The sequence below is a fragment of the Somniosus microcephalus genome, chromosome 4 (genome assembly GCF_052327205.1).
Source record: "Somniosus microcephalus isolate GS21.2 chromosome 4, FLI_Smic_1.0, whole genome shotgun sequence".
Taxonomy (NCBI): Eukaryota; Metazoa; Chordata; class Chondrichthyes; order Squaliformes; family Somniosidae; genus Somniosus; species Somniosus microcephalus.
In genome coordinates, this window is record NC_140990.1 from 202,254,516 (window position 1) to 202,281,474 (window position 26,959).

Genomic DNA, 26,959 nt, shown 5'->3' on the forward strand with positions numbered 1-26,959 from the left:
TTTAACTTTTTCTGTAGTTTTTTTTTGGTCTGCTCACATTTGTAAAAATAGTACAGAAAAGTTAGCCAGAAAATATAGAGGAAATACAAAAATAATTTCTGTAGTGTTGAAGAAAAAGTCTAATCAAGATGTGAAAGAACGCTATTAACTACTCCAAACCGGTTCCTTAAAGATGACACCAGCGCTCAGTTTATCTATCAACAGAAGAGCATGTTAATCCTAATGCTATTAAGACTTATGTTTAATGGATTGTGTAATTATTTATGATTGATTTATTTGGTTAAAAGCTGCTGAGGCAAAACAACAACAACTTGCATTTATATAGCACCTTTAAGTCATAAAACATTCCAAGGCGCTTCACAGGAGCGTTATCAAACAAAATTTGACACCGAGCCACATAAGGAGATATTAGGACAGATGACCAAAAGTTTGATCAAAGAGGTAAGTTTTAAGGAGGAGGGAGATGTACAGAGGTGAAGAGGTTTAGGGAATGAATGCCAGAGCTTAGGGCCTAGGCAGCTGAAGGCACATCCGCCATTGGTGGAGTGATTAAAATCGGGGATGTACAAGAGGCCAGAATTGGAGGAGCGCAGAGATCTTGCAGGATTGTAAGGTTGGAGGAGATTACAGAGATAGGGAGGGGCAAGGCCATGGAGGGATTAGAAAACAAGGATAAGAATTTTAAAATTGAAGCATTGCTGGAGTGGGAGCCATTGTCGGTCAGGGAGCACAGGGCTGAGAGGTGAACGGGACTTGGTGCGAATTAGGATACGGGCAGCAGAGTTTTGGATGAGTTCAAGTTTATGGAGGGTGGATGATAAAAAACACCTTTCTTACAGATATATTTGGCCAAAAAAGTTTAGATTTATTGTTGACAAACATCCATATTTTGAAGCATATAAACAGGAGTCAAAAGATCAATATTCGCTAATATTTCACTTTCTTTTAAATTTATATTTTTAGAGATTGTTTTGCATTTATCAATGTAAAGAATGTTAACCAAAAGCAAAAAACTGCAGATGCTAGAAAACTGAACCAAAAACAGGCCTATGCTTACCTGACTCGAGAATGGTCAACACCGACACGACCAGAATGGTCTATACTCCAGCACTAACCACCTCACATCAACAAGCACTAGTATTCATCCAGAAATATGTACTTCTGAAAGAATCTATGGTTTTCTTTAGACATTTAACAGCTGATGGCACAGAAAAGGCTGATGATTTTCTTAGTAATTATTGTTTTTGTATGTGCAACTGTATAATTGTTAAAGTGGATACCTTCAGAATATGTACAAAATTTATAATATATCGATGCACAGTGGTGAGGTACTAGTGATTCCTGAAACTTGAATCAATAGCTACAGCTTGCTGAAAAGCAACCTTGTAAAGCATTATGATATTGCACCATTGTAACAGTTTGATTAATATGGCATAGAAAAGTAGCTGAAGGATATTGATTGTAAAATGCCTCACATTCAATTTTTTTCTTTAACAGAAGACTCCATTGCACTAGGAATTATATCCACATGCACTTGTTTGTCTCCTTCATGCTCAGAGCCATCAGCATTTTCATCAAAGACAACGTTGTGCATTCTGATTTTGGAATACAAGAATATGATTCGCTTTCAGTGGAAGATCTGAAAGCTATCACAGTCGCCCCTGTAATAGACAAGTCCCATTATGTAAGTACATAACTCACTGTTATGTTGAAAGATTTGGCCTGAAATGTTAACCAGTCTTTTACAGAACCTTGCTTTGCAACAATCTTTAAAAATACAAGGGCATAATTTTCGTCAACTGGTGCAAGTCGAGCGTACATGGTTAAGAACTGGTGCTAATGCGAACAGAATGGTAAAGTGCTCTTCACACTCAGATTTCCTGTGTTAGCTGATTTACATCATTGTTCATAGACCCACATGCAGATCTGGGCAGGTATGAAGAGTGTGGGAAGTGGAAAATTGCATGCAAATGAAACTTAATGGGATACAAACAATTAACGGGAAGTTGGTGAGAACATTTCTGAAAGCTGTAAAAAAGGGTGAAAATGTTTCTAAACCCATTAGCACCCTTTGCCACAAAGCTAAGGGTGCAAGAGATTAAGAAGTGACAGACAAAAGCAAAGGGGAAGGAAATTCCATGTGCAGGCATGATTCTGCAGATGTGACAGAGCAGCCCAGCACTTGTTTGATGGCTGCTGCAGTTCAGGGGATGGTGCAGGAGATGGTTGGAAAGATGATCATAATCTGTGCCACTCCACAGCACCAGCTCCATAATTCTGCATTAGATTATGCCTACAATGTGGTGGTAGCTGGCTTGGGGCCACAGCTGACCAGTACTGTCACTGGCTCTGTTCAGTGGCGTAGGAGGGATTCTTTTTCTTTCAGCGGGGTGGGGGGTTGGGGAGTGAATTTGAGCTTGCCAGATCAAACAAAAAACTACTTGAAAAGGTCTATTTTTTAAATAGGAATTTCACAATAATGTTGTTTGTTAGATTCATTAATCTAACATAGAAACATAGAAGATAGGAGCAGGAGTAGGCCATTCGGCCCCTCGAGCCTGCTCCACCATTCAATGAGATCATGGCTGATCATCCAAACTCAGTACCCTGTCCCTGCTTTCTCCCCGTATCCCTTGATCCTTTTAGCCTTAAGAAATATATCTAACTCCTTCTTGAATATATTTAATGAATTGGCCTCAGCTGCATTCTGTGGTAGAGAATTCCACAGGTTCACCACTCTCTGGGTGAAGAAATTCCTCCTCATCTCTGTCCTAAATGGCTTACCCCTTATCCTTAGAATGTGACCCCTGGTTCTGGACTCCCCCCGCCATCGGGAACATCCTTCCTGCATCTAGTCTGTCTAGTCCTGTTAGAATTTTATAAGTTTCAATGAGATCCCCTCTCATTCTTCTAAACTCCAGCGAGTATAAGCCCAATCGACCCAATCTCTCCTCATACATCATTCCTGCCATCCCAGGTATCAGTCTGGTGAATCTTCGCTGCACTCCCTCCATGGCAAGAACATCCTTCCTCAGATAAGGCAACCAAAACTGCACACAATACTCAAGATGTGGTCTCACCATGGCCCTGTACAACTGCAGCAAGACATCCTTGTTCCTGTACTCGAACCCTCTTGCTACGAAGGCCAACATACCATTTGCCTTCTTAACCGCCTGCTGCACCTGCATGCTTATCTTCAGCGACTGGTGCACAAGGACACCCGGGTCTCGTTGCACTTCCCCTTCTCCCAATCTATTGCCGTTCACATAATAATCTGCCTTCCTGTTTTTGCCACCAAAGTGGATAACCTCGCATTTATCCACATTATACTGCATCTGCCATGCATCTGCCCAATCACCCAACCTGTCCAAATCATGCTGGAGTTTCTCGGCATCCTCCTCACAGCACACACGCCCACCCAGCTTTGTGTCGTCTGCAAACTTGGAGATATTACATCTAGTTCCCTCATCTAGATCATTAATATATATTGTGAACAGCTGGAGTCCTAGGACCGATCCTTGCGGTACCCCACTAGTCACTGCCCGCCGCTTGGAAAAAGACCCGTTTATTCCAACTCTTTGCTTTCTGTCTGCCAACCAGTTCTCTATCCAAGTCAGTACCTTGCCCCCAATCCCATGTGCTTTAACTTTACATGCTAATCTCTTATGCGGGACCTTATTGAAAGCCTTCTGAAAGTCCAAATACACCACATCCACTGGTTCTCCCTTATGTATTCTACCAGTTACATCCTCAAAAAATTCCAGTAGATTAGTCAAGCACGATTTACCTTTTGTAAATCCATGTTGACTTTGTCTGATCCTGTCACTGTTTCCCAAGTGCTCTGTTATTACATCTTTTATAATGGACTCTAGCATTTTCCCCACTACTGATGTCAGGCTTACCGGTCTATAATTCCCCATTTTCTCTCTACCACCTTTTTTGAATAGTGGGGTAACATTATCTACCCTCCAATTCATGGGAACTGTTCCAGAATCTATAGAATTTTGGAAGATGATCAACAATGCATCTACTATTTCTAGGGCCACTTCCTTAAGTACCCTAGGATGGTGGCATAGTGGTTAGCACTGTTGCCTCACAGCGCCAGGGACCCGGGTTCGAATCCGGCCTCGGGTGACTGTCTGTGTGGAGTTTGCACATTCTCCCCGTGTTTGTGTGGGTTTTCTCCGGGTGCTCCGGTTTCCTCCCACAGTCCAAAGATGTGCGGGTTAGGTTGATTGGCTATGATAAATTGACCCTTAGTGTTAGGGGGATTAAATACGCAGGGATAGGGTGGGATATGTGTTGGTGTAGGGGTTACGGGGAACGGGTGGGATATGTGTCGGTGCAGGCTCGATGGGCCGAAATGGCCTCTATCTGCACTGTGGGGTTTCTGTGATTCTGTGTGATTCTGTGATGTACATTATCAGGCCCTGGGGATTTATCGGCCTTCAATCCCGTCAATTTCCCTAACACGATTTCCCTACAAATACTGATTTCATTCAGTTCCTCCCTCTCATTAGACCCTATGTTCCCCAACATCTCTGGGGGGTTATTTGTGTCCTCCTTTGTGAAGACAGAACCAAAGTATGTATTTAGTTGGTCTGCCTTTTCTTTGTTCCCCATTATAAATTCCCCTGATTCTGACTGCAAGGGACCTATGCTCGACTTCACCAATCTTTTTCTCTTCACATATCTATAGAAGCTTTTACAGTCAGCTTTTATGTTCCCTGCAACCTTACTCTCATACTCTATTTCCCCCCTCTTAATTACTCCCTTTGTCCTCCTTTGCTGAATGCTGAACTGCTCCCAATCCTCAGGTTTACTACTTTTTAAGGCCAAATTATATGTCCTCTCCTTGGATCTTATGCTATCCCTAATTTTCCTTGTTAGCCACGGTTGAGTCACCTTTTTTGTTTTATTTTTATGCCAAACAGGGATGAACAAATTCTATAGTTCATCCATGCAATCTTTAAATGTTTGCCATTGCCTATCCACCGTCAACCCTTTGAGTAACATTCCCCAATCAATCCTACCCAACTTGCGCCTCATACCATCGTAGTTTCCTTTATTTAAATTCAGGACCCTAGTCTCTGAGTCAACTACTTCACTCTCCATCTTAATAAAGAGCTCTATCATATTATGGTCACTCCGCCCCAAGGAGCATCGCACAACAGGATTGCTAATGAATCCTTTCTCATTACATAATACCCAGTCTAAGGTGGCCTGATCTCTAGTTGGTTCCTTGACATATTGGTCCAGGAAACCATCCCGTATACACTCCAGGAATTCCTCCTCCGCAGTATTGTTACTAATTTGGTTAGCCCAATCTATATGTAGATTAACGTCGCCCATGATAACTGCTGTGCCCTTATTGCACGTGTCTCTAATTTCCCGTTTAATGCCATCCCCAACCTCCGCATTACTGTTTGGGGGTCTGTATACAACTCCCACTAACGTTTTCTGCCCCTTGGTATTTCTCAGCGCTACCCATACAGATTCCACATCATCAGAGCTAATATCCTTCCTTATAATTGTGTTAATCTCCTCTTCAACCAGCAATGCTACCCCACCTCCTTTTCCTTTGTGCCTATCTTTCCTGAATATTGAATACCCTGGATGTTGAGTTCCCAGCCTTGGTCACCCTGGAGCCATGTTTCCGTAATCCCAATCATATCATATCCATTTACATCTATTTGCGCAGTTAATTCATCCACCTTATTATGAATGCTCCTTGCATTAAGACACAAAGCATTCAGGCTTGTTTTTTTAACACTCTTAGACCTTTTAGAATTATTATTTACTGTGGCCATGTTTGATTTAAACCCTTGATTTCTCTAACTGCCACTTTTGCTTTTCTCCTTCCTGTCTTTTGCTTCTATCCTTGTTTCCCTTTTCTCTGTCTCCCTGCACAGGCTCCCAACACCCTGCCACTTTAGTTTAAACCTTCCCCCATAGCACGAGCAAACACTCCCCCTAGGACATCGGTCCCAGTCCTACCCAAGTGCAAACTGTCCAGTTTGTATTGGTCCCACCTCCCCCAGAACCGGTTCCAATGTCCCAGGAATTTGAATCCCTCCCCCTTGCACCATTCCTCTAGCCACGTATTCATCTGAAATATCCTTCTATTTCTACTCTGACTAGCACGTGGCACTGGTAGCAATCTTGAGATTACTACCTTTGAGGTCCTATTTTTTAATTTACCTCCTAACTCCCTATATTCAGCTTTTAGGACCTCATCCCGGTTTTTACCTATATCATTGGTACCTATATGCACCATGACAACTGGCTGTTCACCCTCCCCTTCCAAAATGCTCTGCAGCCGCTCTGAGACATCCTTGACCCTTGCACCAGGGAGGCAACTTACCATCCTGGAGCCTCGTTTGCAGCCACAGAAATGCCTATCTATTCGCCTTACAATAGAATCCCCTATTACTATAGCTCTCCCACTCTTTTTCCTCCCGTCCTGTCCAGCAGAACCACCCACGGTGCCAGGAATTTTGCTGCTGCTGTCTTCCCCCGATAAGCCATCTCCCTCAACAATATCCAAAGCGGTATATCTGTTTGAGAGGGGGATGGCCACAGGGGACCCCTGCACTACCTGCCTGCACCTACTACTCTGCCTGGTGGTTACCCATTCCCTTCCTGCCTGTGCAGCCTTTACCTGTGGTGTGACCAACTCATTAATGTGCTATCCACAACAATTCAAATAAAGCGAGTAAAAAATGGCCCAGAAATTCGGGTCGGGGGCTTCCTGCGGGTGCAAGCCCCCGACCTACACTTACCTAGCGCGCCGGCAGTTGACCTCTTGGCCTGCATGGAATTCCTCTCCGAGGCCTGTCCCAGAGGCCAGCGCGCTATGCTGGCGTGTTCCAGGGGCGTAGTTAGTGCGAAGCGTCCCCTGGGATCACGTGAGCAACAGGCAGCCAATCGGAGCAGGGAATGCTCCATTCATAAGTCTTGACAGATAGACCTGTCAAAACGTATAAATGCTGAGGCTGTAAAACTGTACTTTACCTTCAAATAAATTTAAAAAAAAAGTCACACTTTGTAAATCTATATATATAAATCGGTACTTCTGTCATTCTGTCTATCTGTCTATCTGTCTATCTGTCTGTCTGTCTATCTGTCTATCTGTCTGTCTGTCATCACGTGTGCGTTGCGGGTATGCACTCGAAAGTTACAGGGCATACCTACGCGCGCGTTACCTCCAAAGAAAGCTTAGGCTTCCGAGACGGTTTTAAGCGTATTTACGTTTCGGCTGGGCTAAAATCCCGCCCGCGGTATCCCAAAAACCTTCAACGTTCCGCTCATTAGCATCTCATTATCCGCTCATTAGCGACAGAGTGACCTCGAGCTCGACCAATCGTACGCCGGGTTGCTGGCGTGTGCCGCCGGGCCAATCGGTGTGCGCGTGGCCGGGCTTTATCGTTCTGAACCGAGGTGAGTCGCCGCCATCTTGATTCCAAACTTTTCCTTTCTTTTTCCCGCTTTCTGCGTCTTTAAAAAAAAACGTTGCTTTTAAAACACATATTGTTTTAAAAAAAAATGATTTAGAAAGTAATTAACTTATCTAATCTCATTAATTTTCCTACCTTTCCCGTTTTTTCAGGTAGGCCTAGAAGCCTCGGCGTCTCCTCCGCACCCACGCCCGAGCTAGGCACCTCCCGGCCCCACTCGAAGGCTGGAGGGCCGAGCCTCAGCCCAGCGCCGCTAGGGTGCGCGCGCAGCAGGAGCTGAGACGTCTCTGGCTCGGCCGGGGGGCGGGGCTTGCTGAGCATCCAGCGTTACCCTGGCAACCGGGCCCGCCGGACGTCTCGCACAGCCGCAATCGGCGGTCTTCACCTGGGGGGGGGGCCGCGACCCTCGGGGGGGGGGGGGCCGCGACCCTCGGTGGGGGGGGGGGTGCCGCGCGCGCAGCAGGAGCAGCTGAGACGCGGCATCTCTCTCTCTGGCTTGGTCAGCGTCACGGTTGCCCTGGCAACCGGGCCCACCGGCTGAGAGAGACGCCGCGTCTCAGCTCCTGCTGCGCGCGCAATCGGCGGTCTTCACCTCGGCGGGGGGGGCCGCGACCCTCGGGGGCGGCGCGACCCTCGGGGGGGGCCGCGACCCTCGGGGGGGGCGCCCCCCGCCTTCCCTTCCCCCCCTTTTCCCCCCCTCCCCGCCCTCCCCCCTCCCTTGCCCCCGCCCTTCCCCCCCTCCCTTCCTCCCCCCCGCCCTCCCTTCCCCGCCCTCCCTCCCTTCCCCACCCTCCCCCTCCCCCTCCCCCTCCCTCCCCCCCGCCCTTCCCCCTCCTCCCTCCCTTCCTCCCCCCCTCCCCGCCCTCCCTTCCCCTCCCTTCCCCCCCTCTTCCCTCCCCCCGCCCTCCCCCCTCCCCTCCCCCTCTTCCCTCCCCCCTCCCCTCCCTCTCTTCCCCCCAGTCGCTCTCTCTCTTCCCCCCAGTCGCTCTCTCTCTTCCCCCCAGTCGCTCTCTCTCTTCCCCCCAGTCGCTCTCTCTCTCTCTTCCAACAATAACATTCCCTCGAAAAAGCCTCGGCACCGCCGGGCACTTCAGCTAGTAAACTATAAATGACATTAAATAACTATTTTAAACAAAAATTTAAATTTTTGAAAAAAATAATTTTATAAAAAAAGGGGCTAAAAATAAACTTACCTTGCTTTAAAGTATTTAAAAGTAAAAAACCTGTGGAAAAAATGTTTTAATTTTAAATAATTTATCACTTACCTTTGAAAATGAAGTCCTTACGGCTGCTTTTTACATTTCTAACATGTACAGACTTACCCGCACGTTAAAACCTGAAAAAAAAGGAAGTTCAACACGCACGCGCAGACTCCCGCGCGCACGCGTTCGACCTCTGAACCCCTTGGTTCAGAGGATCGGAAGTGCCGGTTTCCCGCGCATGCGTAGTGCATGCAAGATTCCGGCACTTCCATCGGGTCCACGCGTGAGTACTCCGTCCGTACTCACGCGTTGGGACCCAAATTTCTGGGCCAATAAAGCAGTCTTGTCGGACAAAATGTCTAAAGCATAAAATCTAAGCGGCAGTTATGTGTCACCAGTCGATCAATAACTTCGCTACTATTCACTGCAATATTCCAGAGAACATTTAGCGGTGCAATCCCAGCTAAATCGAACTTCACTGGTTGAATTACAAAACTCACTAAAAGAAAAAAGAAAGAACTTGCATTTATATAACACCATTCACAACCTCAGGACATCTCAAAGCGCTTTACAGCCAATGACATACTTTTGAAGTGTAGTCACTGTTGTAATATAGGAAACTATGTAATGTAGACTAGCTTGTTTCTAACAATCTAAGGCATGTTCTTTTGCAAGTTGTCTGATTAAAAAAAATCATAGAAATTTCGAGGTGTGCTTGAACACCCTGACTACCCCACCGCCCCCGCCCCGCCCCACCTACAACACTGACTGTGTTAGCCCTGTGGTACATGTTAGCAACAAAGGTCCTTACAGCAGCTCTGCCTCTGGCTCACTGATGACCTGGATCCTATGAAGACAGGTCTCCATAGTTGTTGCCAAGTGGGTGGGATAATGCCTGCACATATGGTTAGAGATATCTTGGCAAATGCAGCCAATCTGACTTTGATGGCTCATCATCCCAGCATTCCTTCTTTCAAGGAGTAAAACATAACATGCTGTGGCTGGGGTGCTTCTGAAGAACTATCTAGTGTAATGGTTAGACAGGCCTTCAGTTGCATTTGTGCCATTGGGCCTAGTGTCCCAACCTACCTTCAAAGCTGTACACATTGATTGTCTGCCAAAGAGAGGTCTGGTCCCCTCTGCCTGCCGAAGCGGGTGAGAACCTCTTATGTTGCTTGACCTGCCTGGCATCCCATTGGTGATCCCCTTTAAAGCACTTCAGATAGGAAGATTCCTCATCTGAAGTGATTGGAAACTCATTCATATCAGTGATTGCTGGAAGCATTTAATAAAAAAGCATTTGGTACAAAGGTTCTTGAGAACCTGAGCACCAACAGAAAAAAAATAAGAAAACTGTCCCAGAATGGCCTAAAAACTGCAGAATCAATTGTTGTGACAGGCCCTTTAAACTTTCTTCTACATAGTGTTCAGTGCCTAGTAATCCTGCACACCTATTTGCCTGGAAATTCTAGACAGCCATTGAAATGGGCGGTCATTTGAGTGGCATGCACCCGGCGTAAAGCATTGAAAATGACACTGAAGGCATTATTGTGTCACTTCATCACACTTCCATCTACTTTGCAAGCTGCCACCTGTTGGACTTTCTTCACTGGCTAAAAATGTACCTCAGGGACACAAAGGAAGGAGAGCTGCTATTATGGGTCTCTGCCCATTTTTTCATGCAAGGAAAGTCGACTCCAGTGTCTTGGTAACAAGTGGAGTACAATATTAGATGTTCTGTGGCCAACCTAATGTGTTGGTCAGACATGTTGGCTTCTGATAATTAGCTTGGATATAATGCGCCTTGTAGGAAAAATGGACTGGATGTACTTTTGTGTCTAGTATTTCATATCTGATGTCTAATTTGGCCTTAAGTCACCCTCCATAATATTATTAGGGCAGTCAACCGAATAAAAAAAATGATCGTGATTAATCTCGTGATTAAAAATGTAAATCTCAGTTAATTTTGGTTTTATTTGCATATTTAATTGATACAATTACTGCATCCATCTCTTTCAAGTTGTTTTATTACTGATGCTATAAATATCATCCAAAAAAACCTAGCATTAAAATTCTGCATTCATACCAATCTTCAGTACCTCTATCATAGTTAAGTGCACTGTACATATCTGCTGAGTGCCCCATATATGGTCACAGGTCTAGCCACCTGATCATGTGGCCGCGATTGTACTGGAGGTTACAATATGGGCAGAAGAGCATTGCTCTGCAGCGCTCTGGATGACCTCAGGACAGGACAGCGCAGGAAGTTTAATCCTGCCTGCCCACCTGGTTAATGTTAGTCAGGGTGCCCAGGCAAACATGGGGCTCCTGCCAAGGGAAGAAGGAGCAGGAGACTCCACCTAGAACCCCTCCCCACAACTCCCATTCCTAATCCTTCCCGTTCTCCTACCTCATTTCCAGCAACAACAGTAGTGGCAGCACCAGCCCAAGTGTGGAGGCAAGTCTTTAAGAAACAAAAGAGCCACTGAGTGAACAACTTGAGTGGGAAGCAGGGCAGCCCAGATCCCTGTGCACGCCCGACCCATCGAAGCCACTGTCCCTGGCACTTTCTCCGCCAGTCATCGTTAGCAGGAGAGAGAAGCAAGGCTGAATCTGACAATACATGTTAGAGTGTAAGACAGCCTTTGAGAATTGATACAAAGAAGCTGGCACATCAGGCCTGCAAATATGAAAGGCTCGCACGGGTTGCAGGAGCTACCAAGTTGGGAGCGGAATGTTTTAAGATATCGGGGTGAGGGTGCAGTTAATCTCCGCCATTAGCGCACCTTATAATAATCAACGTGTTAATCGCAGAAGTTAACTGTGAGTAGAAATTAACTGCGATTAGTTTACAGCCCTAAATATTAAGTCAATTAAGAAAATCTGCACAGTTTGGCCATCAGCTTGTGTACTGTTGTAATTGTTTCAACACTGATTGAACTCCCATTTAACTCATATAATCTCAAAGATGTTGAGGACTGAATAGGACACAAGTTAATGTATTACTAACAAATAATTTATTTTGCAATTTCTGTGAGAGCAGGGATAATACGATTGTCAATATAATTATCACAAACAAAACAATAACTTAGTTTCAGAATTACAAGTATTAATTGGTTTCAATTTAGTATAACACAGCTTAGTTTCAGACTGACCATTTTTGGCAGCTTCAGCTCACTCAATTTCATGTTGCACAATCAGGTGAGAATTACAGTTCAACAGACTTGGCAGGATTCAATTGAATTTAGCAAACACCTCTCATTACCTTCCTTCCTTAACTTATCAGGTTTAAAGCGTTACCTCAGGAAGAGTAATCAAGCAATCACTCTTGATCAAATATTACCTACACACACGCACACACACATCAAGATTTAGTTGTCTGAGTAACTTTGTCCTCTGCAGACTCTCGAAACCTCCACTTGAAAGTCAGTAAGGTATATGTTACATGTTAAAGTTATCCAAAAGGCTTGAGTATTCTTACTTGCTCATGAGTGAAACATAGAAACATAGAAGATAGGAGCAGGAGTAGGCCATTCGGCCCCTCGAGCCTACTCCGCCATTCAATGAGATCATGGCTGATCATCCAAACTCAGTACCCTGTCCCTGCCTTCTCCTCATATCCCTTGATCCCTTTAGCCTTAAGAAATATATCTGTGTCCAAGCATGGATGAAGAAGTGGCAGTTGCCTGACTGAATCCTTTGCTCATCAATCTCTTTTTTGGATCAATGGTCAGAGCACCAACATCTTTATGGAAGAAGTATTGAATTTGATACGAACTTTTCCCACAACTTTTAGTGTTTGGGAAGAATATATATGGTGTCTTCTGTAGTTGTAAGTAGATCAGTGTGAGGTGGGGAGTGGATTTTAATCCACCTACCCGGTGCAAATGGGGCAGGGGTCCTTTAAAATGGAGCATTCAGCCTTACTGCTCGTTCACGCTGAAATTGCCTTCACTGCAGTTAGGTGGCTGTGGCACCACCAGAAGCAGGCAGGAGCCTCATAAATTTATGCAAATCAGGGTCCCATTGCATCAATGGTGCCCCAGTTCCATTTTAACCTGGGTCTGAGTGGGGGAGCTGCCATGGCTTTCCCACCATCTGAAGGCAGGTCAGCAGCCAATGTGTATGCTTTATGCAAGACTTTTAGGGGAAGAAATTCGGTATCGCCCCGTTTGGGGCGCAAGTATCGGCCAGGCGCAAAGTTTAGCACCTGGCGCTAACTATCGCCTCTGACTGCAAACTTGGCTTCTATCGCCCCTGGAGGTGATTGGAACGCTAAATCAGGCGCTACACACCTCTCTTAAGGCGCTAACACCGAGGAGTGAGGCGCTACCTCAGAGCGCTGGCGAAGCTCATGTGATGTCAGTCAGCAATGGTACACAGACACACTGGCGCTGGCCAGTTCTTAAAAGGGAGGGTCGATCGTGCTCTCCATCCACACCCTGCTCATTGCAGCCTTGAATCTTGGCCTGGAGAGACCTGTACATCAAATCTGCTGGAAAGAACAATGGAGAGGCCCAGGGAAAGAGCTCAGAGGGCAGCCCCCATAGTCTCTTCTAAATCGATGCAAGGAAGGTCAAATCAAAATGAACCTGCAAAGTGCTGCTCAGTACCCAAAACTCCTTCACACAGCATTGAATCTCTCCAGAAGTCTCTCTCTCTCAGAATGCGTGATGCAAAAATGTCGCCGACAAAAAAAGGCAGGAAACGATCGCCTTTAAATAGCGTTTCCCCAGTCCCTTCCCGACTGCAAAACGCTCCTCTCAACCTGTTGTCTCTAGCAGCAGGCGGTAAGGCAGGGGGCGCCACTCAATATCCAGTCCGGGGTGCTACCGGGGCATTGCACGCTCGACTGATGTCACGATCTGCGGGCGCAGGAGATCGTGGCAGTAGTGTTTAGCACCGCAACAAAATGTCTGGTCAATTTCGCGAGCGGCGCAAACATCGCTGCACCCGGGCACTAGTTGCTTTGCGCCCCATTAGCACCCTCTTACGGCGCTAACGGGAGGTGCAAACCAACCAAATTTTTCCCCCTTAATATATTAACGATAGATATAGCAGCCCCAATATTCCAGGCGAGCCTCTGTGGTGCTGGTACTGTGGCAGGACGAGACCTCTGCCTAACAGTCTTCTCCGGCACTGATGCCATCCCAAATCCTGGGGACAGGAGCATCAGCATAAAAGGGGCTGGGCCCCCACACCATTTACAGCATTCCCTGGGAGGGTGTCTGCACCATGTGGGGCTGGGAATTTTGAAGTCGCACTTTGCCACTCCACGTGAGGGGCCATTCTGACTGTGAAAGGGAATTTTAAAAGAAATAAACAATACTTCTTGTAGTTTCCCCCCCTCCCAGAGATTAATTGCCACAGGGAACTTGACTTCTAAACAACTGCTGGGCCTCCCTCTATTTACCAGGGCTTAGTCCAGGCATGCAGGTTTGCACAAAAGCATACTGTGGATGCTGGAAATCTGAAAGAAAAACAGAAAATGCTGGAAACACTCAGCAGGTCAGATCTGCAAAGTGTTTCCAGCATTTTCTGTTTTTATGCAGGCTTGCAGTTTGGCGGGGAAATTGATGCAGAACTGGTGGGATGCAGAATGCCTTTTATTAACTTCCCAGTCCCGCTTCTTCTAGTGTCATCACAAGAACAACTTGTATTTATATAGTGCCTTTAACATAGTAAACACAGAAACATAGAAGATAGGAGCAGGAGTAGGCCATTCAGCCCCTTGAGCCTGTTCCACCATTTATTGAGATCATGGTTGATCATCCAAATTCAGTACCCTGTCACTGCTTTCTCCCCATATCCCTTGATCCCTTTAGCCTTAAGAAATATATTTAACTCCTTCTTGAATATATTTAATGAATTGGCCTCAACTGCCTTCTGTGGTAGAGAATTTCACAGGTTCACCACTCTTTGGGTGAAGAAATTCCTCCTCATCTCAGTCCTAAATAGCTTACCCCTTATCCTTAGACTGTGACCCCTGGTTCTGGACTCCCCCACCATCGGGAACATCCTTCCTGCATCTAGTCTGTCTAGTTATAGTAATCTGGGATGTAATGTTTAAGTTATCCACCAGATGGAGCCAAAGATTAAGGGATCATATTCACCAGTGTTTAAGGTAATGTCCTGGTACACCAGTTAGTATGGTAATGTGGCATTGCATTATGGGTATGACTCAGAGGTGAATCCTCCATCTTGGCTCGTGCAGTTAGAAATACTGGGCTAGAAATTCAGTTGCGTGTGCGACCAGTTACTGCCCAAAGAGGGCTTCTGCGCCAGTAGAGGAGTTTGCGCTGATATTCAGCGCTGCGGTAATGGCGGTGGTAGCCGGTAGCACTGCGCCAGCACCGATGATGTCATCGGTGTGCGCAGTGCCCCGGTTCCGCCCCGCTACCGGCCCGACCCCCACATTTAGTTGCGGCCGCCTCTTCCGCAGCGGCCGCAAACAACGTTGTGAAGGCCGGGCCGTGCTGCAGCCTTAGTGGTGCTAGTTAAGGCGAAGGTGCGGCCGGCCGCTTTTTCGGCGGCCGCCTGGCCGCACCTCCTTCCCCGGCCTCCTCCCCCCCCCCCCCCCGCGGCATTGCCGGCTGCTTTCCATGAGCCTGGCACTTCTCCGTGGTGCCAGGCACATTTGCCGGCACTATCAAGCGGCGAGCTCCCCGTTGCAGGCACCTCCCCCTTAAGAGAAGGAGGAGGCCTGCAGTACCGCAGCCTGCCGCTCCACAGGGGGTGGTGCAGCGGCACCTACAGCGCTGAAATTCAGTTTCAGCGCCCCAAGCGGGGGCGGGCACACCCTGGAATAGCGCCCGGTTCTGACTTGGGGCGCAAAAACTGAATATCTGACGGGCGCAACTGGCTCCGTGCGCAGCGCTAACTTTTGGGCGTTAGCCAGCTGGCGGGGCCTTACTGAATTTCTAGGCCACTGTGTTTTGCTGGCAGCCTGTCTCTCTGCTACACCGTGTAATAAACAGTTGGGTTTTGTTCCTTAAGATCTCGCTTATCTCAGTTTTGGACCTTACCACTCGGATATCACATATTGGCGACGAGGATCAACAGATCACATCTTGAAGAAGAAAAATAAAAGAGCACTGAATAACAGATCATGGCTGCTATGGTAGGAAAGATCTCTGCTTTTGATGTTCAGACTCAGACCTGGGATGAGTACTGCGAGGTGCTGATGCATTTCTTTGAAGCAAATGATATAGATGATGTCGGAAAAAGGAGAGCTATTTTGCTCACTTCCGTGGGAAGTCAGACGTATAGTTTAATGAGAAACTTATGCAGTCCTGCAAAGCCGGGAGACAGTACATTTGCTGAATTAATGGCCTTGCTGAAGGAACATTTCAATCCCAGACCAAGTGAAATTGTACAGCGTTTCAAATTTAATTCACGGAACAGAAAACCGGCAGAGACTGTATTAGATTATGTAGCGGTGTTGAGAAAATTGGCACATGATTGCAATTACAGGAACAACCTGAAAGACATGCTGAGAGATAGGCTAGTTTGCAGAATAATGGATGATCGAATGCAGAGGAGATTATTGTCCGAGACTGGGCTTACGTATGAAAAAGCATTGGAACTTGCTCAAGCCATAGAGACAACGAACCGAGATGTAACAGAAATACAAGGTTCAGAATGGGCTACTACGAAGCAAGTTGCAAGTCAGGTTGTTGTGCACAAGTTAAAGTTGCGTCAGAAACCACAACGTGATCATGTAAAGGCATGTTATAGATGCAATGGCGATCACCTGGCGAGGGAATGCACAAGTGTGGAAAAAAAGGACATATAAAATGTGCATGCAGGGCAAAAGCAACCGTGGAGGAATACAAACCAAAAGGGGGAGAAAAGCAAAACCTAGGAAGAGAAGTGAAAAAACAGGGAGCACATCACATCAGCGGAGAAGCTGAGAAAGAAGACGACATGTTCATAATGCATAGTATGGTAGAGAACAATCCAAAAGTGGATCCTATCATGTTGCAACTGACAGTAAATGACTCTAAGGTCAACTTTGAAGTGGATACAGGATGTGGCGTAACCATAATAAACAGGGAGGAGTACTCAAAATTGTGGAACCGTGCAAAAGTTCCAGAGTTAAAGTCTTGCTCTATGCAGCTTAAAACATATACCGGTGAATGAGTGGCGACATTGGGTACAGCTACTGTAACTGTGCAACACAGGGAAACCGTGGAACAGCTACCTGTAGTTGTAGTATCGGGTTCTGGACCAAACTTGTTAGGTCGGGGCTGGATACAAGAACTTAAATTAGATTGGGGAGCAATAAATCAAATGGAGGGAGGCAAACAGTTGTCTTTGCAAGAAGTGTTGATTGAACATGAGAACGTGTTCAAGGAAGAACTTGGCACAATTAATGGCCCCCCAGCTAAGATTTATGTAGACAAGGAGGCACTGCCAAGGTTTTTTAAACAACGACCTGTGCCGTATGCTATGAAACCGAAGGTAGAGGCTGAGCGTGACCGTCTTTTGAGAGAGAACATTCTGGAACCCGTGAAATGTTCAGAATGGGCAGCTCCCATTGTACCTGTTTTAAAACTGAACAATTCGGTAAGACTCTGTGGAGATTATAAATTGACTGTAAATAGGGTGTCTAAACTAGAACAGCATCCTATTCCCAAAACAGAGGATCTCTTTGCAAACCTGGCTGGAGGGAAGAAATTCACGAAGCTGGATATGAGTCATGCATACTTGCAGATTACACTAGATGAGGAATCCAAGAAGTATGTAACCATAAATACACACAAGGGTTTGTTTACCTATAACCGCTTACCATTCAGTGTCTCATCTAGTCCAGCTATTTTCCAGAGGATTATCGAGGGTGTACTGCAAGGAATCCCACATGTTTCAATCTATCTGGATGATATTCTGGTGATGGGAAGAACCGACCAGGAGCATCTGAGCACTCTGAGAGAGGTACTACAAAGATTGGATAAGGCTGGGTTACGGCTCAAGAGGAGTAAGTGCACTTTCCTGGGGAATGAGGCCGTGTTCCTGGGATACAGAGTGGACGCCACCGGGCTCCATCCAATCAAGGAGAAGGTACAAGCACTGCAGGAGGCCCCAGCTCCTACCAATGTGACTGAGTTAAAAGCTTACCTGGGACTGCTAAACTATTATAACAGATTTTTACCAAACTTGGCAACAGTGTTAGCACCTCTTCACAAACTTCTGCGTAAGGAGACACAGTGGCAGTGGGAAGAGGAACAGAGGGTTTCATTAGAACAGTCCAAGAAACTGATGCTGTCCTCGGATGTGCTGGTTCACTACAATGCAGAGAAAGACATCATTCTCTCTTGTGATGCTTCACCTTACGGGGTGGGGGCAGTTCTTTCACATAGCTTGGAAGATGGAACAGAAAGACCAATAGGGTTTATGTCTCGAACTCTGACACCAGCGGAAAAAAACTATTCCCAGTTAGATAAAGAGGGGTTAGCAGTAATGTTTGGGTTACAGAGGTTTCACAAGTACATATATGGCAGGAAATTCACCATATGCACTGATCATAAACCTCTTCTATCTCTTTTTAATGAAATGAAAGCAGTACCACAGATGGTGTCACCCCGGATCCAGAGGTGGGCAGTGACGTTGAGGGCATATGAGTATGTCATCGTCTACAAGGTGGGCAAGTACCATGGGAACGCAGATGCCTTGAGCCGTCTTCCACTGCCAGGTACACCTATCCGTGCAGCTCCAGAGGACAGAGTTTTGAAGTTGGAGGACACGGACACGGCAATTGTGACCGCGGAACAAGTAAGGACATGGACTGGTAAAGATCCAGTACTGTCTAGAGTCCGAGAATATGTGATGAGGGGTTGGCCACAGCATCCGGAAGGGACTGATTTCATACCTTACAGTGTCAGGAAGACAGAGCTGAGTGTGCAGGATGGTTGCGTGTTGTGGGGAGCACGAGTGATTATTCCACAGCCAGCACGACAGTCTATCCTAGGGCAACTACATCAGTCTCATCCTGGAGTTTCGCGTATGAAAGCCTTGGCAAGGAGTTACTTGTGGTGGCCAAAGCTAGATGAGGAGATAGAAAATCTAGTCAAGACATGCAGCACTTGTCAAGTACACAGGAAGGCACCAGCAGCGGCTCCTCTCCACCCCTGGGAGTGGCCGGATAGACCATGGAGAAGATTACATGTAGATTATGCGGGTCCATTCATGGGAAAGATGTTCCTCATAATCATTGATGCACATTCCAAATGGATGGATGTGTATCCTGTAAATTCTGCTTCATCTACTGTTACTATAGACTGCCTGCGTAGGAGTTTTAGTAATCAAGGGCTACCGGAGATCGTAGTAAGTGACAATGCCACGTGTTTTGTGAGTACAGAAACAAAAGAGTTCATGAGAAACAATGGCATAGTGCACGTGACCTCAGCTCCATATCATCCGTCTTCAAATGGACTTGCGGAGAGAGCCGTACAAACATTTAAGGAGATGAAGAAAAAAAGTGCGGAAGGGAGTTTGGCAACCAAAGTGTCATGAGTTCTGTTCAGCTACAGAATAACACCTCAATCTACCACAGGACTCTCTCCTGCTGAGCTGTTGTTAGGACGTCGACTACGCTCCACTCTTGAACTGGTTCACCCAGATCTAAAAAGGAAGGTGGAAAACCGACAAATCAAACAAAAGGAGAACCATGACAGAAGGACAAAGAGCCGCAGTTTTGGAGAAGGAGATGCGGTCCTTACCAGGAATTTCAGTTATGGTCCAAAATAGTTTCCTGGCATCATAGACTCAATGACCGATCCAGTATCATATACAGTCATGGTGGGAACTGGTCAGGTAGTACACAGACATGTAGATCAGATACTGACCAGACAAAGGGAAATCGAACTGGAGGTTCCAGAGGAGATGTCGGAGGACAAGTTGGCCCCCAGTTTTCCAAATGCATCAGTGGTACCACCACCATGAACAGAGCCAGTTCCACCTGGACCTCTTAATCAAGAGGAAACCATCGTAGCAGAGTCAGATACTCGGAGTACTGCTCAGGAGCAGCAGGTGGCTCTACCACAACCAAGCAGGGACTTGACTGTAAGACATTCACCAAGGTCTCGCAAGCTGCCAGTGAGATTGATAACGACCTGCTAGATTCATTCAGTATGGACTATCGTTAAAGGAGTTTCCTTATGGGACTTTTTAAGAATGTTGTTAAGAAATTTATGTAAACTTAAGAGGGGGGGATATAGTAATCTGGGATGTAATGTTTAAGTTATCCACCAGATGGAGCCAAAGATTAAGGGATCATATTCACCGGTGTTTAAGGTAATGTCCTGGTATGCCAGTTAGTATGGTAATGTGGCATTGCATTATGGGTGTGGTGTATGTAACCTGTTCCACCTTAAGAGAACTTAAGCCTGGTCCACCTTAAGAAAGGTACTACTTTCTTTGGCTGCTGTATACGTAATACCGGTGGTGACCACACCGGTATATAAGCACAGTGTAATAATATTGTATTCAGTATAGTCCGACCTCCAACCAGTAAAGACCTGTTGAATTTACTCTTGTGGTCTGTGTAGTAATTCTCACTATAACACACAGACTTAACAGTGGCGACGAGTCCGATTCTTACCCTGCTGCAGTAATTTCCACGGCGACTTCGTCCACAGACAGGACGTCGAAGAGAGGTTTCCACCCTCATCACCTACGGGAAGACACGTCGAGCGGCAGGCATCGAGCAACCGGAGTGCAGAAGACATCCTGACCTCGAAGCCTCCATCAGCGACTGTCAGCTTCTTCTACTACCTCGTGGTGGGTAAGCCGGGCAGCGACGCGACAGAAAGTCAACCGCGTTGGCTGTACAGACGGGGCTGGGAAGACGGAGGAATAAGGGCGGTGAGGTCGATCGCGACCAGAGATAAGGGCCGGGCCGCTTTCGAGCGAGAGGCGCAGCGCAGGACATCGATCGCGACCGGAGATAAGGGCCGCATTCGGGCTAAAGGCGCAGCGTTTGGGGAAACTGAAGGCGCGAGAGCCACGGTGAAGCGGAGACAGCGTCGGGGGACGGGTGAAGACCGCCAAGCGCTGGAAAACCGCCATTTTGTGGGCGGAGGACGACGGCAAGAGCGGGAAGCCGCCATCTTAGATAACATTAAAAATACGATAAATTGCTACGATGCCTAAACATGGGAACATTAATGCCTTCGACAGTGATATAGAAGACTGGGCTATGTATGTAGAACGCATACAAAACTATTGTAAGGCAAATAAAATTCCTGAGACAGATAAAGCACTAACATTACTAAACTTAATGGGTGCGAAGACATACGGGCAATTGAAACACCTGTTATCACCAGATGAACCGGCGGATAAGACGTTCGAACAGATTGTCACTGTCCTAAAAAATCATCTTAGCCCCACGCCGCTGATGCTAGCGGAACGATTTAAATTTTACGATAGAAGACAGCAGCAAAATGAAAGCAATGCTGAATATTTGATGGAATTACGTAAGCTAGCAAAATATTGTCAGTTTGGAACGGGACTGACAGAGGCACTTCGAGATAGATTTGTGTGTGGTTTATTTAAACAGGATACACAAAGGCGACTGCTCGAGGAGAATGAGCTGTCTCTCGAGAAGGCGGTCACTATGGCAGCAGCACACGAGGCCGCAGCGAGAGGCACGGCAGTAATGCAGCTACGGCCACCGGAACTCGGTACAAACAAATTGGGTTTGAGTTCTGTCAAATGTTATCGTTGTGGAAAGACAACGCACGATCAGAACCAGTGTTGGTTTAAAAACCAAGAATGCAGAACGTGTGGCAGGTTTGGCCACATAGCTAAAGTATGCTGGTCAGGAAAGAAGACCAGCAATAAAAAGTCACCACAAGGAAAATATGCAAAGGTACACAAGGTGACAAAGAACAGTTTGACTGAACAGAAGTCAGATTCAGACGCTAGCAGTAATGAACTGGATAGCTTAAGAATACACAACGTTGGTAAGGATACAGACCTCCAGACAATTTGGGTCACTCTTAAGATAGCAGGAGTCCAAGTAAAAATGGAATTGGACACTGGATCGGCATTGACGGTCATGAATAAGAAAGATTACAGAAGGTTATTCCAACATATTCCCTTACAGGATACGGAGATTATATTGAAAACGTACACGGGGCAAAGAGTGTACCCCATTGGAAAAATAGAGGTAGAAGTGGTCCACAAGGGCGAAGGAAGCCAAGTAATGGACTTATATGTGCTACCTGAAGGAGGTCCACCACTACTAGGACGGGAGTGGATTAGGAAAATGAATATGGACTGGCACTCCTTGAAAGCACTAACGGTAGATTCCGGGGAACCAGCTGTCAAACCTAAACGATTGTCCAGAATATTGGATGAGGCTAAAGAGGTGTTCCAGCCGGGACTGGGAACACTGAGAGGAATTACGGAAAACATCAAGATTGATGAACATGCACAACCAAAATTTTTTAAAGCCAGACCGGTACCCTATGCAATACGACCTGCGGTTGAAGCGGAGCTGGAAGCACTAGAATGTTCAGGGGTACTGTCTAAAGTAGATTGGAGTGAGTGGGCTACGCCCATTGTTCCCATTATGAAACGTCCTGCGAACAATAAACCAGGAGATCCAGGGAAGGTTCGCATCTGTGGAGATTTCAAGATCACCGTTAATCCGGTGCTTCACACGGTGCAGTATCCGCTTCCACGGATTGAGGATATTTTCGCTTCACTGTCTGGCGGGAAACACTTCACCAAGATAGACCTGGCGCAGGCGTACTTGCAGATGGAGGTTGAAGAAGAGTCACGCCAATACCTCACGATCAACACGCATCGAGGGTTGTACCGGTACAATAGGCTGGTTTTTGGTGTGGCATCGGCTCCAGCAATTTGGCAGAGGGCCATGGAGCAGGTATTACAGGGAATTCCAGGCACACAATGTTACCTGGACGACATTCTGATCACAGGTGATGGTGATGAACAGCATCTCGCTAACTTGGAACTGGTGCTCAACAGACTGAAAGAGTATGGACTTAGGGTAAATCGGCAGAAATGTGAGTTCTTCCAGAAGCGGATCTCGTACTGTGGTCATGTCATTGACCGGGAGGGGCTTCATAAGTCTCCTGACAAGATAGCGGCAGTTGTAAAGGCTCCCGCTCCGGAGAATGTCTCTCAGTTGAGGTCGTTTCTAGGATTAATTAACTACTACCATAAATTTCTGCCAAATCTATCCACGGTGCTGCATCCGTTGAACGCTCTTTTACAGAAAGGGGTACCATGGGACTGGGGCGAAAACTGTAAGAAGGCATTTCGCAAAAGCAAAGAATTGATCACCTCAGAGGAAGTGTTGGCTCACTTCAACCCGACACTGCCTATTCGGTTAGCTTGTGATGCTTCTCCATATGGTATTGGGGCAGTACTCTCACATAAATTGCCAAATGGCACGGAAAGGCCAGTCGCATTTGCATCCAGATCATTGACTTCCGCTGAGCGCAACTATGCGCAGATCGATAGGGAGGCCCTTAGCCTTGTATGGGGAGTGAAGAAGTTTAATCATTACCTACAGGGCCAAAAATTCACACTTCTGGCGGACCATCAACCGTTGGTGTCCATTTTTAACCCTAAGAAGGGTGTTTCGGTGATGACAGCACAGCGTCTCCAGAGATGGTCTCTTTTCTTAGGGGCACATCAATATCAGATAGAATTCAAAGGTACGAAACAGCATGGCAATGCTGATGGCCTGTCGTGCCTGCCACTACCTGAAGATGAAGACACGACGGAAGTTGACCCTGTTGAGTTATTTCATTCGACCATTATCGAGTGTTTACCTGTCACCAACGCAAGTATTGAAAGAGAAACCAGGAACGACCCGACACTGTCCAGAGTCTACGAGGTGACAGTGAAAGGATGGCCAACACGGGGTGATCCTCTGTTACCGGCATTCTCGGCAAGGCGAGACCAGCTGTCCGTCTGCCGTGGTACTTTGATGTACGGGACAAGAGTGATTATTCCTCCCAAGTTAAGGGAAAGAGTTTTAAAAGAACTACATGAAGGTCATCTGGGGGGAGTTAAAATGAAAAGTCTTGCTAGGGCTTACGTATGGTGGCCGGGTATTGACCAACAGATTGAGGAGTTAACGAAAAGCTGCGCTGGGTGTCAAAAAGTGCAAAATGCACCTCCGATAGCACCGCTACACCCATGGGAATGGCAACGCGTACACATTGACTTTGCTGGTCCATTCATGGACTCCATGTTCCTAATCGCGGTGGACGCACATTCCAAATGGCCAGAAGTCGTCAAGATGAACACCACTACTTCAGAAAAGACAATTGCGGTGTTAAGGACAATATTCGCAAGGAACGGATTGCCAGAACAGATCTGTTCGGACAACGGACCACAGTTTGTATCGGAAGAATTCCAACAATTCTTAAAGAAGAATGGAGTTAAACATTATACCTCTGCCCCATATCATCCGGCGACAAACGGGTTGGCTGACAGATTTGTCCAGACATTCAAAAAGGCTATTAAGGCCATGAATGATGATCAGATTCCGCTGCAACACAAGGTCGATAAGTTCCTGATGTCATATAGAAACGCCGATCATGCCGTGACTAACCAAAGTCCTGCTATGATGTTTTATAACAGGAGGTTGCGGTCCAAGTTGGACTTGTTAAAACCAAATGTGCGGAGGGAAGTGGAAAACAAACAGTTTCGGCATTTTAACAGCAAGACCACTCGAACTTTCGACGTAGGACAACCAGTGATGGCAAGGGGCTATGGAAACGACAAATGGCAGTCCGGAACAATCCGGGCCAGACAAGGACCTCTGATGTACACCGTAGATATTGGTCATAATGTGATAAGGCGTCATGTGGATCAACTGGTAGAGTCGAGAGCAAGGGTCGAACCCATGGTTGTGACAGAGACAGCTGTGGAAGACGTTCATGAACCTGAAGCATCTACCTCAGCCGAGAATGTATTTGATGATGATGACACCCAATACATTGGCAACCAACTAGAGGAGGCACCTCAACAACAAGAATCAGAGACCACTGAAAGGCGTTATCCAAGCCGAATCAGAAAGCCTCCTGAGAGACTGAACCTTTGAACTGTTATACCTGAAGTTATATATGTATATATGTTATGTTTATTTGGGGATATGACTGTTAAGCTAAAAAGGGAGGATTGTGGTGTATGTAACCTGTTCCACCTTAAGAGAACTTAAGCCTGGTCCACCTTAAGAAAGGTACTACTTTCTTTGGCTGCTGTATACGTAATACCGGTGGTGACCACACCGGTATATAAGCACAGTGTAATAATATTGTATATTCAGTATAGTCCGACCTCCAACCAGTAAAGACCTGTTGAATTTACTCTTGTGGTCTGTGTAGTAATTCTCACTATAACACACAGACTTAACAATGGGTATGACTCAGAGGTGAATCCTCCATCTTGGCTCGTGCAGTTAGAAATACTGTGTTTTGCTGGCAGCCTGTAAGAGCTATGTCTCTCTGCTACACCATGTAATAAACAGTTGGGTTTTGTTCCTTAAGATCTTGCTTATCTCAGTTTCGGACCTTACCACTCGGATATCACACTAGTCCTGTTAGAATTTTCTAAGTTTCAATGAGATCCCCTCTCATTCTTCTAAACTCCAGCAAATACAAGCCCAATCGACCCAGTCTCTCTTCATACATCATTCCTGCCATCCCAGGTATCAGTCTGGTGAATCTTCGCTGCACTCCCTGCTTGGCAAGAACATCCTTCCTCAGATTAGGCGATCAAAACTGCACACAATACTCAAGGTGTGGCCTCACCAAGGCCCTGTACAACTGCTCCTGTACTCAAATCCTCTCGCTATGAAGGCCAACATACCATTAGCCTTCTTAACCACCTGCTGCACCTGCATGCTTACCTTTCAGCGACTGGTGCACAAGGACACCCAGGTCTCGTTGCACTTCCCCTTTTCCCAATCTATTGCCGTTCAGATAATAATCTGCCTTCCTGTTTTTGCCACCAAAGTAGATAACCTCGCATTTATCCACATTATACTGCATCTGCCATGCATCTGCCCAATCATCCAACCTGTCCAAATCATACTGGAGTTTCTCTGCATCCTCCTCACAGCACAGACGCCCACCCAGCTTTGTGTCATCTGCAAACTTGGAGATATTACATCTAGTTCCCTCGTCTAGATCATTAATATATAATGTGAATAACTGGGGTCCTAGCAAAATGTCCCAAGATGCTTCACAGGCGTATTATAAGACAAAAAAAATTGACACGGAGCCGCAGAAGGAGATATTAGGGCAGGTGACCAAAAGCTTGGTCAAAGAGGTAAGTCTTAAGGAGCGTCTTAAAGGAGGAAAGAGAGGCAAAGCGACAAAGAGGTTTAGGCAGGGAATTCCAGAGCTTAGGGCCTAGGTAACAGAAGGCACGGCCACCAATGGTTGAGCAAATTTAATCAGGGAATCACCACAGAAGGGACAATTTCCACTGGAAACTTTGGAATGTGCGAAGAAAGGATTCCATCCCAAAATTGCCCCCCCGTCCCTGCCTAGATTTTATGAAAAATACGTCTGCAAATTAGAGTAATTTTGGGGCTAGCCTCTTATGTCTATCAAAATGTATACACAGGGTAAGCAAGGCTCTGAAACTTGTTTGCTCATTTGTCGACTAGGTAAAATAGACATAAAACAGTTAAAAGTATTTTATTGTGTGGAGTAGAACTGGTGATTCACGTACTCCATTTCGATCACTGCAATGCAGCAGGCAGATATAATACAGATCAGGTCACAGAACATCATACAAGTGAAGTACCATCATTTCATCATCGTAGCTGCTCATCAGTAAAACCATTAACATTCTGGTGTTTTATTCAATCCATTAGCCCAGTAATTAAGCTCTTTCAGAAATAAATAAAATCGAACATTTCAAAAGAGCAGCACGTGTTCTCACAGCACAGAACAAGCAAATATCTGGCTGTCAATTCATCACTTGGCGTTGTCTTTATGCTCTAATACAAGCAAGGGCAATTAAGATTACTGCACTTTCTGAGAAAGTGCTACAGAAAAAAACATCTGTGCACGACTGTAGAATTAAGCAGTGATTGTTAGAATCTATGTAAGTCCTTTCAATAAGAGTAGAAGAAAAGTACTTTTTGTTCAAAGCACTCCCCCATTTTATATTTTAAACATATGTACTTCTCACAATCATGACTGGTATTTTATTGCATGTAGGAACACCGGCAGGTTAGGCCATCCTCCCTGTAAGACTGCTCTGTGATGTCACTGACAGAACCACTGTGTGCATCCCAGAGTGGTT

General features: G+C 46.1%; 1 protein-coding gene across 1 annotated transcript in view; it reads left to right on the plus strand.

Moving 5' to 3' along the window:
* LOC147120139 (parathyroid hormone 2 receptor-like) overlaps nt 1-26,959 on the plus strand; it is a 144,419-nt gene that overhangs the window by 62,020 nt on the left and 55,440 nt on the right. The window contains exon 6 of the mRNA XM_085983820.1: nt 1,498-1,684. Coding sequence (XP_085839946.1) covers nt 1,498-1,684 — 187 coding nt within the window. The remainder of the gene's footprint in view (nt 1-1,497; nt 1,685-26,959) is intronic.